Consider the following 18,137-nt stretch of genomic DNA (forward strand, 5'->3'; position numbering starts at 1 on the left):
TAATTTTAATAAGCCGGAGATGTGACGAGGTTTATATGACACGTGTCAGCACTTTCTCTTTATTTTTAGTACGGGGCTATAGAAGAAACCAGAAGGGAAGAAAAATTAAAGAAAGGTCCGCATTCAAACTAGACAAAACCGAGAAAAAAAGCGCAAGCGCAGAAACCCTAATTCTTTAAAAGCCAAAACCCCTCCGCCTCACTCCTTTTGCCCCTTCTCTAACATTTATCAGCAGCCGGCTCTATCTCTCTCGGTTCCCTCCTTTCTCTTTTCTAGCTCCAAAACAAATAAACAATCCTCATTCAAATCAAGAAGAGGATGCCGCTGAAGCAGCTATTCGACGATGCCAACAACGACGACGACGTCGTATCGAAGATTGAAATTGACAAGGAGTTCGCCAAAAGATACGAGCACAACAAGAAACGGGAAGCTCTCCAGAGATACGAACAGCTGCAAAAGGAAGGACTGGTTGATGAATCCGAATCAGGGTCAGAGTCATCATCATCGGATGAGACAGACATTAAGAAGACTGATATCAAGTTTTTTGATAATTTACTCAAGGTAAAAAATCGTGATCCCTCTCTATATAGTAACGCCAAACTCTTTGAATCTGATAGTAGTGATACAGAAGAGGAAGATATTAAGGTTGGCAATGAAAAACATACGAAAAAGAAACCTATGTATTTGAAGGATGTGATGGCGAGGCATTTGATTGAGAAAGGGCCTGAGCTTGATGATGAGGAAGGGTCGTCAATTAAGACTAAGAGGGCTGATAAGAGTTATAACGACGAACAAGAGGAGTTAAGGAAGGCCTTTTTGGATGCGGTGGAGGATGAGGAAGAGGATGGAGAGCAGGAGTTTTTGAAGTTGAAAGAGAGGAAGAATGAGGAGGTGAGTGGGGATGGGAATGCTGCTGATGCTGATGGTGTGGAGTTTGAGAAGAAGCTGGGTGATTATTTTGGTGGGGAAGGGGAGTTGGATGAGGGAAGCATGTTTTTGAGGGATTTTTTTAAGAATAAGATGTGGCTTGGTAAGGATGAAAGGGATGATGTTGGGGAAGATGAGGTGGATGAGTTGTTGAGAGATGAGGAGGAGGTCGAGAGGCAAGAGAAGTACGAGGAGAGCTATAATTTTAGGTATGAGGAGAGTGTGGGGGATAGAGTGTTGGGTCATTCGAGGAAAGTGGAGGGGTCGGTGAGGAAGAAGGATAATTCGAGGAAAGAGCAGAGGAAGAACAAGGAGGAGAGGATGAAGATTGCGGAAATGGAGAGGAAAGAGGAGTTGAAGCATTTGAAGAATTTGAAGAAGAAGGAGATGAAGGAGAAGATGAAGAAAGTGATGGAGGTTGCAGGGTTTAAGGATGATAATGAGTTTCCGTTAGATTTGGAGGACGAATTTGATCCTGATGAGTATGATAAGATGATGAAGAAGGCTTTCGATGTGCAGTATTATGAAGCAGAGGATGTGGAGCCGGGGTTCGGGAGTGATGATGATAATGATGAGATGGAGAAGCCAGATTTTGATAAGGAGGATGAGTTGCTTGGACTTCCTAAAGATTGGGACATGATTGACTCTAGTGATGGGTTTTTAGCTGCAAGGGAAAGGAGTTTGAAACTGAAGCAGCAGAAAGGGAACGACGTCTATGAGAAAGAAGAAGGAAGTGGAGAAGAACGGAGTGAGGAAAGTAAGCGGAAGAGGAAGCGAAAGATGTCACTTGTGCAGAAAGTTAAAGAGGAAATGATGGAAGAATACTACAAGTTGGACTATGAGGGTACTATTGGAGATTTAAAGACGAGGTTTAAGTATGCTAAAGTGGATCCTAACAAGTTTGGGTTGAAGACGGAAGAGATATTAGAGATGGATGACAAGGAGTTGAATCAATATGTTTCTATTAAAAAACTTGCACCCTATGTGGATAAGGAATGGAAGGTGCCTAGTACTAAGAAACACCAGCAAAAGATGATGATTAGGGAGCGTTTGCAGGAGAAATTTAACAAGAAGAACAAGACAAAACATAAGAAAGATAAGCCATCTTCAGTTCTGGGTTCCAAACAAGATGGGACAGAAAAGCTGGACGAATCAAATGTGGATACTGGCAACTTATCCAGGAAAGCCAAAAGAAGACGCCGTCAGGCAGAACTCAAGTTATCACGCCCTCGGCTCATTGCCTATGGGAAGGTCCAATCTTAAGCAGCACTTCAGCTATTTCCGATATCATTTCTTTTATTTATTCATTTTGATGTGTACTCCTGATTGATGTCCCTTCTTTACTTGCAAGGATGAACTCACTCTAGAACCAAAAGTAACGTGGTTGAGAATCTGTTGGCAAAATTCCTTCCCTTGATGATCTTTCTGAATTTTGTATCTTTTGGCCTCATTTACACGGCAGATACTGAGTGTTTACATGGCAGATCACAATTGATTTCATTGTCATGAAACCTGCAAACAGGAACATGACTTGATTTGGAGTTTTGGATAACAAAATTATATATCAATTTATCAACAGCAGTTTTTGGTTTTTTTTTTGGACGTAGCACTTGTGACTGGAGTACCCTTCGACCTTTTATTATCTTGGTTAAAAAACGATCTCCCAAGAAATAAAAACTTCTCTCGACAGCCTATATTCTGGTGCACAAAGTCACAAACAGAATGCACGCGGGCCTGTGTTTCTGCTGTGTCTGATAACCCTCAGGTAATTTCTTTCTCTTTTCCTTTCGATTGAAGGCACTATTTCCTTTTCAATTACAAAATTATCTTTGCTCACAGGAGACTAAGATATTTCATGCATAAAAATTGCAGCCCTGACTTCTTGACTTGTGTACCCTTTCAAACATTTTATTACTTTGCTTAAACGGTCTTTGAAGAAATAAAAACTCTCTTGAGAACAGAAGCCAATAAGCTTTTCTTTTTTTAAGGAGGCTCATTTTCGGTGCAAAAAACATTCTGGCTTGTGTTTATGTGATCTGATACAACCTGTTGATAATCTCCTTCCCCTTTCCTTCAATTTGATGTCATCTTCTCGGTTGATAATTTAAAGTCATTTGTACACAGAAGAAAGATACTCAAATTAATAGGATGAACAAGTTCATACGAACCTTAATGATGCGTTGATGATTGATGATTGATAAAATAGAGGGCCTTGCATTGAGTTCATGCTCAACAGTAGTGATTATTCAAGCTTTAGAACTTAGTAATTCGAAAGCTTTTTGGCTCACTGCACTGGACTTAATTGAAAAAAAAAACTGAATTTGAATCTGGGACTATCAGAAACATTCTTAAGACATTTGTTAAGTGCCCTTCGCTGCTTGGTGACTCGGATGCTGCCATTAGTGACTCACCCTGAGCTCTTTCCCTGTCCGCCCAAGCAAACTCTAACAGAAAAGGCCTTAGGGGAAGATAGCAGGCCTGTGACATAATATAGACACCGGCCGAAAGAGAAGTGAAAAGTGAAAACCTTTATTTTGTTGACACGTTGCTCTAGTTAACGAAGCAGGGGAATTAACGTTTAAAAGCCAGAAAGAGATATCAAGAACAGTCGGCTTTTAATCATTCATTTTGCTATATAGTTGCAGAACTCTGTGTTCCATTTCCCCCATCTCCATACTCAAACAGAGTTTTAGATGTTGTTTTGCGAGCCATTAAAAAGATAGTTGTCTCCCATCCATCAATGCAAGCGACCAATTCTCGGTTCAGAAATTGGCAGCAGCCAGGAGATCATTAAGAACTGGTTTTATACCATGGTCTGATCTGTACGTTGATGTTAAGATTAACCATCAAATCATAACAAATTAATAAATCTTAGCTCGTAGGAGAGACATATTTTGCAACATTTTTATTAAAAAAAAAAAGATATTATCTTCAGTCATTTATTTCTCTCTTTCCGGCTACAATTCTGGCAGGATTTTTTGATATCAGGCTCAGCCCTTATGCATAGTCAATGCCAGGCACAGATCAGGAGATGAGTTAAGAAAATATAATTAATTGAACCCTAGGAAGGGAAGCCTAGTAATGGCCATCCCAAGGAGCTCCTCCTCTAGGATTCTTCTGTCCCTGAAGTATCCTAGGATGATAAGCCTTTTCGCCTGTATGAACACAAATAAATAAATCGTATAATTCACTGTTATTAGATATGTTATTAGGAAGATGTTCAAATAATCTGTTTCAAGTATTCTTTTATATACTTGCAAGAACTTCACTATTCTAAAGAACAAAGAAAGAACGCAGATACTACTTACGAGTCATACGAGGCATGGTGGTCTTTGGCAGATCCCTTGATCCCATTGCAGAGACCAGAAGCAGCATGACAATCAAGAAAACATTCCAAGAACACACAAATTTCTTAGAAGCCATTTTTCTTGTAATACAAAGCACATTTGTTAAGAACATACGTATATATAATAAGCAAACATGGACTCCTTGATCACGTATCTTTGTAAAGAAAATTGTTTCAGATGGAAAAACTGAGAACCAAGACGATTTCAAAGTCGAAGCCGTTGCCATTCAATTACAAGGCCGCTACGTGTCTAGACTTTTTGGCCATGGTGACATTAAAGAAAAGGTACGCGCTTGCCATTATGTTGAGTGTGTCAAGGGGGTGTTTGCAAAAATGTTTTCGGAAAATTCTTGTACAGTGTTACTGTAGATGCGGTCGCTTTAACAAGCAGGGTTTTTTTTTCTTTTTCAAAATCGTGTTAAAATGTGATGAAGAGCTATAAAATTACAAAATTTATTAAAATACCGTAGTAATTCATAATAATAAAAAAATTATTTTCATCCTTAAATATTTTATTTTCTTTTATATCCAAATTAATAATAAATTTATTAAAAATTATTGAGAAAAAAAAATTAACAAAAAATAACCAAAGTATGAACAAGGAAAGATCTCAAGGTCAAACTTAAATTCAATAAAAAAAAAGTTTTGATGACCAAAGTGCGAACAAGAAAAGATCTCAAGGTCAATCTCAAATTCAATGAAAAAAAAAATTGTTTAGTCCACCTACTTTTTTTATTACTCTATAATCCCTTCGGTTTTGAAATCTTAATTTTAGTGCATAAGTTCTTTATCTTAACATTTCATTCCTTGAGTTTGAGATATAAAAGAAAAGATTGCAAGAAAATAGTGAAGAAAAGAGAAAATTAGTAAATAGTCATTTCTCAATGATGAAACTTATCGTTCTTAGTGTTAATAAGTTTCATTGATAATAGAGATTCAATGGTTATGGTTTTTTCTATAACATTGCCTTAAAAAGTAGATCGGATTTAATTTAGATTTTTTGTATTTGGTTGATTTTTATTTTTTAGTGATTTTAAAGTGTTTTAGGGAATGTAAGTGGTTTGTTGAGGATTTTATGGTGTTTTTAAGGTGTTTTCATGTAAAAAAGATTTAAATTTGAGTTTTTAATGTCTGAAAACTTGAACATCAATTTCCAATCACTCGAGGTGACTGAAAAATATAATATTAAGTGACAGATCACCTTTCACTATATGTAACCTCTCACCTGCCTAAAAATAACAAGAGCAAACTTCCGAGGGAAAAGAAGAAGAAGAAGAAAACTCAGCCTAGGCATGCTTGGGTTTTTTTTTCATTAAGGCTTAGCCCATCAATGTTTGGCTTTTTTTTTAATCTTCTGTCCTTAATTGTTTCTATTAAATTAGTTTTTTTAAATAATGATTGATTTTTATATATTTTTTTAGTTATATTATATTTTGAAGAGTTTAGTTTGATTTGTATTGATCCTTTTTCCTCTTATATTTTATACAAATTAGCTATATTTTATAAAAATCATTTGTTATAGGCAACAATAAATAGCTGCTAAAATAATATGAATGGAAACACTTAATACAAAAGAGATAGTTGATGTAAAACATTTACATATATTTCTTATTTAAACTATGAAGATTAGCTTCTCGTTTTAATATTTAATTAGTATTAACAATTCTTTTTTATTTATCATTTCATATACTTCTTAATCTTTTTTAAAAAGCATAAATAGCATCTTTTCGATTCTCAATTAGAAAAAAAAAAGTATATTAAGAATTGAGTTTCATGATTTGTTTCGGTTTGTTTTCCATAAAATTATCGTGCTCTCAAATAAATGTCTCATTATTAGATTGGTGCTTTATTTTTTGAGAATCTATTTTTTATCTTATAATTAAATAAAAAATAGTTTAAAAAAATAAATTTATTACACTTGGTGGTGTCCATGACTTGGTTTGGAGATTTGAAGGGTTGACTCAGTCAATCCAATGTATCATAATTTCAATATATTAAAAAAAAATCTCATCTTAGATTTTTTTAAAACTCAAACCATGTTTTTATTTGTTATTTATGTTGTCTTTACATTTGTCAAATCAAGTGGATCACATCATGACAACTCCTAAATGATTTATTTTAATCTCATGCAAAGTAAAGAGTTGGGTTAGAAAGTTTCAAGGTTGAGCCGCTATGCTAAATTTAATGGCAATATCAAGGAGTTTTATGTGGCCTAGACATTCTTTTTGTATGTTTAAGAAAATTTTAGTATGACCCGCAGTGTAGCGCGTACTATTTTTCTAATTAGAAAATATACTAAAACATATAGGTAAAACATGTAGTAATCTAAAATAACCAAATTTTTTTTTCAATTTCATCCTTAAACTTTTTTTTCCAGTTACAACCTTTTAGGAACAAATTATTGAACAATTTGTTATCATTTGATAAAGAAAGAACAAATTCAACCAAAAAATTATCAAAGTGTAAAACAAGAAGAAACCTTATGGCTAATTTCAAATTCACGAGGATAAGTGCTTTTTAGTCCCTCTATCTTACTTTGTCTACCTTTTCATTCCTTGTAGTTTTCGGGATTGCATTTTTTATCCAACAAGTTTTTTTTGCTCATTTTTAGTCTCTAGATTTGAGAAAAGAAAGCGAAAAATGATGGATAAGAGAAAAAGTTATTAGTTGTCCATATTTTAACAAATAAAATAGATAATATTGATGTCAATGGCTTCCATTAGATGAAAAGAGTTTAATGATGGTGGGTTTTTTCTATAGACATGCTGAAAAAAGTAGATCATATTGGTTTAGACTTTTTAGGGGTTGTTTGTTTCGTAATTTTTTGTGCTCTTTGATCGTTTTGATATGCTGGTTTCAAAATAATTTTTTTAAAATAAAAAAAATATTTCATGTATTTTTGATAAAAAAATACTTTAAAAAGTAATCTCTACCACACTCCCAAACACTACCTAATTTGGTTGGTTTTTGTTTTTTTAGTGATTTTGGGGTGTTTTGGAGTTGTTAAATGATTTTTAAAAGTTTTTATGGTGTTTTTGAGTTGTTTTCAGGTACAAATAACTTGAAATTTAAGTTTTTAGGGTCCAAAAACTCGGATATTGATTTTCCAGTCATTAGATGTGATAAAAAACATTATAGTAGGCGACCGAATTTTTTTTTAAATAGACAACGCATTTTCTGCTTTTTAAAAAAAAAATAGATGTTGGGCTTTTTAATTAAGGTAGGCACGCTCCTTTTTTTTATTGCTTTAAATTAAATTATTTGAAAATTATTTAATTTAAAATATTATAAATAAAATAGTAATTTTTTTTTGTTTTTTTAATGATTATAGATTGTTCACTAGAACAATACTTTGGTTTTTTTTCCATCCCTCAACAAGAGGTTTATTCATAATTTATTTTAATTTGTTTTCTATGAGGTAGTCTTGATCTCATGACTTAAATCACGGGTTTTTCAGGTTAGCTTTAATTTACTCGGGTCTTTTTTATTTGTTTTTTAATTAAATTTATTTTCAATTTCATCCTTCAACATTGGGTTTATTGAGGATTGTGTTTCATAATCTATTTTGATTTTTTTTATAGGGTTATCACTGCCTCATAACTTGAGTCATTGATTTAGTAAGTTGACCCAAGTCAATTCAATATGTTATCTTAATATTTTTTTAAAAAATTGATTTGAATTATTTTTTTAGTCAAATTATATTTTTACCGATCATCCAGATTATATTTGGACCCACTAAGTTGATCAGGTCAACTCCACATTGTTTTTTTATTCTAGAAAATATTTTAACAATATCTAAATATTTTATTTCACATTAAAGAAAAATTGATCCAATATGTAACATAGCCCAAGCCAATGATCTAATAGAAACCATGACTTATGTGCTATTCATTTTTGCATATAAGGTTAGTATTGGTGTAGTTTGTAAATGAATTAAAAAAACAATTATCCCATATTCCATAGGTTATAATGCAAGATATAAGTATGCCTTTTAAGTGTTTAAAAGTGTGGATTTTTATTGTGTAGTAAATTAAGTAAAAGTCATGATGGATGGACTCTTTTAATAGGTTTTCTAATACTATTATATGGATATTTATAATATCAAAAAATAGCACTTGAGACTTGAAACTCAATATGTTAGTGAGATTAATTTTTTTTTGAATTTATTTATTTTATTTTCATAATTAATTTTAATATTTGTAATTGTTGGGATTAAACTGAATAAACAACTATTCAGTTGAGTTCAAAATATAATTGTTTCTTTAAAACACATATAGTTTCATTTACAGTCATAATATTTCTTTATAATGTTTTAAGTCTATATAAATTTGTTACTATACAAAAAAAAATATATAAAAAAAAACAAACATGTTTTTTTTTATATCTTTTCTTTTTATTTTTTTGAAGATTTAAAGAATTTAATTATATCTTAAAAATATTATATTTATACAAGATAAATAAACATTTTAAAAACAATATTTTTTACACCTCTAGAACTACTCAATTTTTTTATTTTTGTTTTTGGCATTCCCAGTCATTTTACTAACTTTAACAGTTACGTTATCATGCAAGATATAAGTATGCCTTTTAATGGAATCTCATGAACAGGCCACCCATCAACGTCCGGTTTACCGGCACTATAGTGCATCATCAATAATATATGGTAGGCAGTCGACTATTGTAAATAATTGGCAAAAGAATGATCAACATTCAGTTTGAAGGACAGCAACCATCAGAAATTGATCAATTTGTTGCATCGACACAAAAGAAAACACCGTATAAAACACACTTGAGCTTACAACTTGTGGTGCATGCGAAGTTGGAGGTACTTTTTCTGACCATCTTTGCACACAGAAAACCGAGACTGTTTTACAGAATTTTGTTATGAACCTTGGTTCTGGAAGAAATATGTTGCGGCAGGAAGAATAAGCGTGTGAAGAAAGTCAATTGGCAAGCACGTGATAATAGGTAGTAAGACCAGTTAGTTGTTAGCAAGCCAATTGATCCATATCATCTCAAATTCAGATTCTGCTAAAGTTGGGTGGTTCAGCAAACTCGTTGATTTTGCACTGAAGATGTTATTGACTGTCCAGTTTGATCAAAAGGAATGATTGTCAAACGGAGCTTCATCTCATCCATGGCACTGGTCAATAGAATCCCAATTGTTCAAGGGTTAGCTTCAACATTGAAAGAGACTAGTGAAAATTTCATTAGCAAGATAAGTTATGAGGTACCAAAATACAACATTCTACAGAGAACGAGATGTTTTCACAATTAACATGGTGTGATGAGACATTGAAACAAAACATCAGCATTTCAAAATCAGCTAAATTTCAGCACCCCCATGGCAGTCTCCATTGGCAAGTTAGGGTACAAACAAGCTGTATAAACATAACAAGCAAAAGTCTGAATCATTATTTGAATCATTAGGACACAAGCAATCATAAGGGAGAAATCAAATGTGCATGTAACATCATTATTCTAATCATTTCATCAACCCTTGCTAGGGATCATGTTGATGTAGTTGTTCTCCAATTTCAGTTTTGGTAATGGTGGATAAACAATACAATATATGGTCAAGTATTGATGGAGGAAAATGAACCGCTACAACCCAAAGACATAAATTAATTCAATAAAAAGAGCTTTTAAATCCCATGGATCATATAGCACAGATTTTAGTTTGACAGTTGCTTGAGACTGAAAGGCAAGCACTCCGCATCAATATTATCGAGTGACATTTAATTACAAACTATACAACTTCAGAACATGAATTTAAGAAGGTTGAAACTCCTCATCCCTTTTCTAGAAAGAAAAAAAAATAGTAACTTGGTATTACACTACTGCCCAAGTATAATCAGTAGCAACATTAATTGAAGTAAACGATAAAAGAGTGATTGTAAATACAACTAAAGCAATATAACCAATTGAACCTGACCATATTAAAGCAATCACTTGTTCTGCTTAGCGGCAACAGTCCTCTGTACAGTGGAAACACCATCCACAAATTTTGTCCGGAAAAGAACATTAGCATTGTTGAACATGCCTTCTTTCAGTGAAACCACGATAAACTACAATATACAATCCAAACGAAAGAACTTTAAGGCATAAGTAGGCTTAAGAATAAAGATGAACTTCAGGAAAGAAATTTTGCACTGTTGCTAGTTATAACACAGACTTGATGCCCTATCAGTGTTAGAATTTTTTTCATTTATCATTAAACACGGAAGGGAATCACTGGACCTGGGAGTGCGGGAAGTGAGCTTTGATCATTCTCCCTATGTTCTGTGTGTGGCTTAAATCAAGAGCCGCATCAACCTGTCAACAACCTCAAGAATCAGATCACTGACAAATCAATCTTGTAAAAACTTTCTACTACAAATCCAACAAGCATGAGGCCAACAAAAAATAAAACCATAAGCATTCCATAAAATAGCTAGGCATAGAAAAATCGTGAGTTTATTCCTGTGCATGTGTGTTTTTGATGTACACAAGCATTGAGTGCCTTTCAAAGTTCTGTCAACAAAGCCACTATAAAAAGAATGTTCTCTTTCGTATACTAGCTATTATGGAAATTAAGTATGGAGTTATCTGGCATAATATGACATATACTTGGTAATAAATCCAACGTGTCTAAAAGGGTAAAAAAGGTTAAGGGGAATTCTCCAAGAGCCAAAAAAATAATGCAATATTTTAGTTAAGTATACCTCATCTAGAATATAAAGCGGAGCTGGCTTGAAGAGAAGCAATGCCAAGATTAGAGATAGAGCAAGCAGAGAGCGTTGGCCTCCACTTAGTTCTGACAACGACTGTTTCCAGACACTTCCAAAAGCAACACGAACCTCAAGACCGTCTAGGAAACTGCAACCTTCAGGAGGTTCTAGCTTTGCCATGGTGCCCGGCAACAGAGTGGAAAAGATAGATCCGAAGTCACTGAAAAATATTGAAATTTTTAAGCATGTGTATGGCCATATTTGTAAAATCCAGAATCAGAACATCCATCACAAATATTGAAAACAATTGAGTGTTGGGGTAAAATTAAAACACCACATCAGAAGCAAGAAATCTTGCATTGAGGAAAAAAAAACCCCTCACTTGTTTACTTTAACCCATGTAACTTTGAGAGTCTCCTTCTTCTTCTCGTCTAGCTCTTCAATCACCTTCTTGATTTTAGACTTGTCATTCTGGTAAACACAAAATGAGCACAAGAATAGAAAAGCTAAGGCACAACAATGCTTGTATATTCAGGGTAAACAACCTCAATAATGTTTTTCTTCGACATCAAATCATTGTACTCGTCTTCTGCCTTTTCAAACATTGCCATAACTTTCTTGTTCACCCTTTTCTCAAGCCTACATAGCAGTGAAAATACAGCATAAAAAATAAAAGAAAAAAAGACAAAAGAAAAGGAAATCAGCTCTCTGGTCTGCAAATGATAAAAGAAAATGTGACACAGAATCAAAAGGTTCAAGGTCTCAGGCTGGTAAAAAAATGTTCTTGAGACACAAAAGATAACAATATTAGTAGTGATACTACAGTAATAACTAGAGCAATCACAAATTGAAAACTTTGCAAGTTACACACCCTGATTGCTCCGCTTGCAATCTCTCAAGTTCCTCCCTTGCTTTAGTGGGATCGCGGGACATAAATTCATAATCAGTCCCACTTCTCCCAAATAGCTGCTTCTCAGAAGCAATCCAGGCATGCTTCTCTATCAATCTATCTACCTTCGTAGAGCAATCTTTCTGCTCCATTTCCATTCTTTTCACCTATTGCATAAATTGAGAAATGCATAAATAAAATGTCACAGTTTGGACAGTACATAAGGGGGGCTCTAAGCAAATTACCTCATTCTCCAACTTCTTCCTTTCAAGCTTTGTCTCACCAAGTTTATGTTGAAGTTTTTGCTGCTCCTTGAGAATGCTACTAATTTGGGAATCACATTCCAACATCTTTAGACGGATTGAATCGAGCTCAGATTGAGCCTGATCATGATTATTGCGTGTGGAAGCAACCTGCAAGAAGAAGGAAAATTGCAATAAAATGTACAGCAGGCTCTGACAAATTTTCCAAATCAGATATCCCAGTTTACCTTGGCTTTTTGTTCTTCTATTTCAAAATTGAGACGGCTGATTTGTGTTCTCAAAGAATCTAAATGACTCTCCAAAGATGCATGTTCTTTCACGACTGCTTCCTGTTCCATGATAAGTCTCTCTCTTTCATTTTCATGCCCCTAATAGCAAGAAAAAGTATGCATGAGGTGTTAAAGAGCTATTAAGTAATCACTGAATTGACTAAAAAAGACAGCATATATAGGATTCAAGTTACAGTTGCCAAAAAATGGTTTAATTTCCCTTCTTTCCTCCATCCAAGCAAGTGTCCTTTCCTCAACTGTCCCAAAGTACAAGTCCAACTAGATTTATCTCCACATATACTTTGTGGAAAGGGACTATAAGTTCAAATTGATGAGACAAACATATGAAAGGTCAGATAGATATTGATGTCCAATAAAGGCTTATTGCATCATAAATTCCACAAGTAACTGGCATGAAGAACTACAGTATTGCTGATCAGGATTTTTGGCTAGGGAAAATTAATTGCCGTGTGAGAAATAATGAAGTTGCGACAATTTAAAAGGTATAAAATATGCAGAATAGCAGATTAATTCCATACAAAAAGTCCAGTAAAAGATAAGAAATATTGAAACCTACCTTGAGGTCCTTTGAAGCTGACTTCATTTGTGCTTTTGTAGCCTTAATTTGTTTCTCCAAGTTTTTGAGCCTGCCTTCTCGGTTATTATCGTGCTCTTTGATTGATTTCTCAAGCTTTGACACAGTACTAACACACTCATTATACAAAATTTCCTTTTCTTTGGCTGCAAACTTTGCTTCTTCAAGCTCCTGTTCAATCTTCTTTACCACTTCACCAAGCTATTTCCCCACAAAAGAAACCAACAAACAAGAACCAAAAAAATGTAAGTGAACTTATGCTTGACACATGAAGGGGACAGCATGATGACCAAAATAAACTGGTTAAGACACGCTATGACGGAGATAAAAAAAAAAATGACAAACCTTATGGTGCTCGTTTTGTTCAGCCCTTCCCTGAAATAACGAAAGATCATACAACTTAAGTTCTAGCTGTTTTTCAAGGTCCACAAACTTTTTATGAACTGGCAAGAGCTCTGTAATCTGCAATTTTAAGATGAGAAGCAATGTGAATCTTGAATGTCAAAACTCAGAACAGTTAAAAATGATAATGAAAGGTGTGTTATTAAATAAGGAAAATAAAGCACAAATCAGCATCCTCCATGTCAATCACAGCATTAACTCTCAAATGCTGGCATAATAAACAAATAATAGTTGGGGACTAGAGTTGATTTACAGCATAGGAATCATATCAGAAATCAGCTGATGGAGCAACTTCTATCAACATTTAATGAGGAAAAGTTTCCAGCAAATCCTACCATCAATTTCTAATCATCGCTTTAAGTGAGACATATTTTATTCAACACATAGTGCATCAATATGCCAATTGATCGCTTCAGAAAGGATATAAATGGTTCAAATAGACAGATAGATTCCACGTGATGTGAAGTAAGAAAGCATCCTTCAAATGTTGGACAAAGGGAATAAATATCTTTACAAGTACAACAATTATCTTCTTCTATTCCTTTCATTTTTATGCATGACCAAAGAGAATGAACTCTACCTTTGCTTCAATTTCAGATAACCTTCTCTGATGTAGTAGAAGATTTGAATCAGCCTCTGCCAATTCATGGAGTTGCCTTAACAGATAGCCTCCACCCCTGTGACAGAAAGAATGTGTATAACCTTGAAAGCTTCATTTAATGCAAATTTAAATAAATAATAGCTGTGGTTTGGTGGAGCAAATAATAGAAAAAAGAACACAAATAAAATTTAGGTGACAAATCAAAAGAAAAGGCCTTTCACATCATGTTCATGACTGTAAGGAATTTCATCTGTAAAAGTAGGCTAAAAAGCAACTTACATGCGGCTTCCGCCAGTTAAAAGACCGCTTGGCTGGAAGATGTCGCCTTCAAGAGTGACACTAGGAGTGCGGATTTCTCGACTGAAAGCAACCTAAAAAAAGTTTTAAGTAAAGTTTGCTCTGAGAATGATGGGGAAGAAAGATGTATCTATAACTATAAGCAAAGAAGAAACAAAGTTGCAGGAACTCTGTAATAGTAACGGTTCTAAATGGTCAAGGTTATCACAATACAACCCCCCCCCCCCCCCACATCTTCCGATCCCCAATGATTCTCACACATTCGAACTATCTAAACAAGTCCTTTAGCAAGCCATACCTCCTTTGCAGCATCCATGGTTTTGCAAACAAATGTTGAACCAAAAACATATTCCATAGCAGTCTGCAGCAAAAATCGAAAGTGGAAGGGAAACAGTACCGAAGAGACAGGAGATTTAGATTCAGATAAAGTTAGATTAAAAAATGTGCACAAATAATTGCATGACATGGCTCGTTCACGGCATGAATAATTTGTGGATCTTCCACAATCAGCATAACCATCAAACTATAAATGAGAAGCATGAAGTGGACACGCTTGATGTGATAAGCAGGCCTGTGGTGACACACCTTCAATTCCTCATCATAGCCAACCAAAGAAAGTGCCAGTTCTGCATTCTCCTTGCCAACCTGAAAATACAATGATAAAAATCAACTAAGGAGAAGAAACCAATGGCACTAAATCATGGAAAGGTAGTGAAAGCAACAACTAACCAATCTAACAGCAGCCTGCTGAATCCTAGGGTGCACAGTATGGGATTGAATTTTATTTAAGGGGACAATTGTGACTCTTCTACGGAGATCACCATTTTGAAGAAGTTGTTTTCCAGTGCTCTCAGTGTCTACAACAACATTAAATAACTTTCCACCTGCAGTAACCTGATAATCAACTCAAGTAAGAGCTGTTACTCAAACAAATTTTTTGTGACAACCAATTATGTGACATATGCATTCCTGACCTCTAGGGCAGTCATTGTGGATCTGTCCTTTACTTTAATAAGTTTAGCTACCACGCCTTTTACTTTCGACCTATCAAAGTTTCTCACAGGATCCCGGTATGTGAATTGAAGATTTGATAGTTGCGCTGAAAGGTCTCGTATTTCATCTTTCAACTTCTGAACTAGTTCCAATTGAGATGCACGATCCTGAAGAAAAGTTTTGATTAACAAAAGCATTTAACTATAAGGAAATGTATAGGTGCTGAAGGCGAAATGTCATCATGAGGAAGCAAGCAGACCTTCTGTAAAGCTTCCATCTGGCCTTCCTTATATGGAAGAGATTCCATTGCCGATTTAGCATTTTCCACATCTTTCCTTCTAGCACTAAGCTCATTCTGTACAGCAGCAGCTTCTTCACACTTTGACATTAACTGATGTGTTTTCTCTTTCAGCTCTCTCTCACAATGGTTAATTTTTGTATTCAATTGTTTCAATTCTGTCTCAGCATTTCCAACTGCAACCTTCGCTTCACCCAGTTGATCTTCAAGGCATTTCTCCTCATCACCACTGCTCTTCCCAGCTAGCACACCCTATCCATAGAAGCTAAAACTCTCTCAATTCATTACTTGGTTTGCTCATCAAATGCATTAGCTATCTGTCTCAATGGAGTAAAATGAAGTAAATAAGCAAGCATGAATACTTACTTGGTATTCCTTCTCATAATTTTCCAAACTCTTGGAAAAATCTTCAACTCTCTTTTTGAGATCAGCTGCTCCTTCTTCAGACTTTTTAACAGCAGTGGCCCTCTCTTCTACAGACTGCTTCAAGTCTTCAATACTATGAACAATCTGGTAGCATCAAAATGCCAAATGTAAATGTGATATGAAAACTCCCAGGTCATTGAAAAAATCATTAAAAAACAAAACGGCAAGAAGAAAACTTCAACAATTACTAGAAGCAAATACACAAAGCTAGAGCACATACAAAAAAATTAACATCCAAATTAGCAAGCATTGCCTCATCACCTTTTCAGCATTCTCCTGTTCACTCCTTAAAGTATCCTCTTTGTTATTCAACACAGATACCTCTCGCACAAGATCTTGAGCGAGCACATCTACATTCTCTGACAGAGTTTTTGCCTCCCCACCCATACTGGCTTCCTTTTCAGCAGTCAATTTTGATACTTCGGTCTCCTTTTGTTGTATTTCCACCCGCATTCGATCTGCATTATGGTCAATCTCAGCAATTTTGGCCTTCATTTGTTCCACCTCACCAACTGCACTGTCTCTGATTTTCTCTGCTTGAACATAATCATAAGCAACACAAAACCTTTTGAGTCGATCTAATTCAGCATTGCCATTGGCCCATTGCATATATTGCATCCTCTCCTTCCTCAACTTTTCCAGAGCTGGAAGTATCTCCTGGTCAAGAAGTTTGTTAATTTCAACCACCTTGCTCTGTTTCTTCTCTAGTGTTTTCAATGCAGACTCTTTCTTTGTCTCATACATTCTTGTCCCAGCAGCCTCTTCAAGCATAGATAAGATCTCTGGAGGTTTCATATTTAAGACCTTAGTAATACGTCCTTGCATAATGAGAAAATGTGGATTGTTAACATTCAGCTGCACCGAATGAAAAAGGTTTTGAACTTGGCTAGGCTGGGCTAGCTTTCCATTGATCAAATACTTGTTCCTTCCACCAACCACAATCTGCAAATACAAATACAAATATAAATCCTTCACATATCAAATCAACCCCATCAAAGCAAACAAGTTGAATTAAAATCAAAGAGTCATGACTATGAAAGTGTCTTTTTTTCCATGGGTTGCTCGATAACCTCGTGATAGCCACCAACCTTTATTTATTGAGCATAAGATACGCAATCACCAGGTATCAGTGCCATTCTCTCATGTCTAAAGTATATTGTTCACTTCAGTAACATTCTAGTTTGGTCTTTGAAGCGATCACCAAATACAGCAAAACATACTAAACCATAATTTTTCAATTAAAACAAGGCCTATGGAGGCTGACCAGCTTCACCATAAAAACCCACTTGCAAAATATTTATTTATTTATTTATTTTATGAGTGAGAAACTTTTATTAATCAGAATGTGTGATTGCGTGAACAAAACCAAACCTTTCTCTCGCCTCTGACAAGAATAGCTATTACTTGCACAAAAAGACTACATTCTCTCAAAAAATCACCAAGTCCTCATATTATAAACCTTTAATTTATTTTTTGAAGAAAACTAACCTGTCTTGTAACAGTAATCTCAGAATGATTCTCGTACCCCAGAGGACTCCTGCTCCTGTCAGAATTATCGAACACGATTGACACTGTTGCTTTAGTGATCCCTGCTTGTCCTTGCTTGTACACTAACTCCTGCAAATTCGAAGCCCTAACTTGCTGCAGATTAGTTATACCCAAAACAAAGCAAATCGAATCCAAAATATTCGACTTGCCCGACCCGTTCAGCCCCGTGATTGCATTGAAAAAGGGGTCAAATCCTTGTACAACTGTTCTTGTTGCGTAAGATTTGAACCCCTCTAAACATATCTCCTTTACATACATTCTTAATTGAAAGAGAAAAACCTTGGATTTGAATAGGGAGTTTAAGTGTGTGCTGTGAGTTGATGGAATTGTGGTGGTTTGGACGGTTTAGGGTTTCCGAGTTGAGAAACCCGGGAAATCAGTTAGTTGGGATCGGAGAAAAATGGAGGGGTTTGTTTGTGTGCAGATTTTTTTCTCTTTTTTAAATGGAGGGATTCTGAATACATTTTGAATTAGAGCAGAAGAAGCGGGAAAATGATTTTTGTTTTTGTTATTTGTCATTTTTAATTGGGCCAGTGAACTAGACAAGTACTTTATCAGCTAGAGTGGGCCATT

General features: G+C 35.0%; 2 protein-coding genes and 1 long non-coding RNA gene across 5 annotated transcripts; 1 reads left to right on the plus strand and 2 right to left on the minus strand.

Annotated features, from left to right (window-relative positions):
• The first annotated feature begins 82 nt into the window (after positions 1-82).
• LOC133676017 (uncharacterized) lies at positions 83-2,410 on the plus strand. Its single transcript, XM_062097593.1, has one exon. It carries the CDS (start codon positions 319-321, stop codon positions 2,188-2,190), a length of 1,872 nt encoding a protein of 623 aa, XP_061953577.1. The 5' UTR covers positions 83-318; the 3' UTR covers positions 2,191-2,410.
• Positions 2,411-3,819: 1,409 nt separating this feature from the next.
• On the minus strand, positions 3,820-4,509 carry LOC133676027 (uncharacterized). Its single transcript, XR_009835541.1, has 2 exons — positions 4,236-4,509; positions 3,820-4,082 (listed from the first exon to the last, which is right to left on the minus strand). It is a non-coding gene; the product is annotated as an uncharacterized LOC133676027 (long non-coding RNA).
• A 4,411-nt stretch (positions 4,510-8,920) lies between these two features.
• LOC133699691 (structural maintenance of chromosomes protein 2-1) lies at positions 8,921-18,019 on the minus strand. 3 transcript variants are annotated; one of them, XM_062123074.1, is made up of 21 exons: positions 17,505-18,019; positions 16,278-16,958; positions 15,957-16,100; positions 15,552-15,842; positions 15,274-15,459; positions 15,029-15,193; positions 14,885-14,944; positions 14,598-14,660; positions 14,282-14,373; positions 13,982-14,078; positions 13,345-13,461; positions 12,982-13,200; positions 12,363-12,503; positions 12,118-12,285; positions 11,855-12,039; positions 11,529-11,622; positions 11,366-11,454; positions 10,978-11,203; positions 10,514-10,588; positions 10,209-10,341; positions 8,921-9,423 (listed from the first exon to the last, which is right to left on the minus strand). In XM_062123074.1, exons 1-20 carry the CDS (start codon positions 17,820-17,822, stop codon positions 10,222-10,224), a joined length of 3,531 nt encoding a protein of 1,176 aa, XP_061979058.1. In that variant the 5' UTR covers positions 17,823-18,019; the 3' UTR covers positions 8,921-9,423; positions 10,209-10,221. The 3 variants fall into 3 exon arrangements, with proteins under 3 accessions (XP_061979058.1, XP_061979068.1, XP_061979050.1); XM_062123084.1 differs by lacking the exon at positions 8,921-9,423 and adding an exon at positions 9,441-9,654; XM_062123066.1 differs by lacking the exon at positions 8,921-9,423 and having other exon boundaries at positions 9,871-10,341.
• Between the last annotated feature and the right edge of the window lie 118 nt (positions 18,020-18,137).

Source organism: Populus nigra, chromosome 1 (genome assembly GCF_951802175.1).
Source record: "Populus nigra chromosome 1, ddPopNigr1.1, whole genome shotgun sequence".
Classification (NCBI taxonomy): domain Eukaryota; kingdom Viridiplantae; phylum Streptophyta; class Magnoliopsida; order Malpighiales; family Salicaceae; genus Populus; species Populus nigra.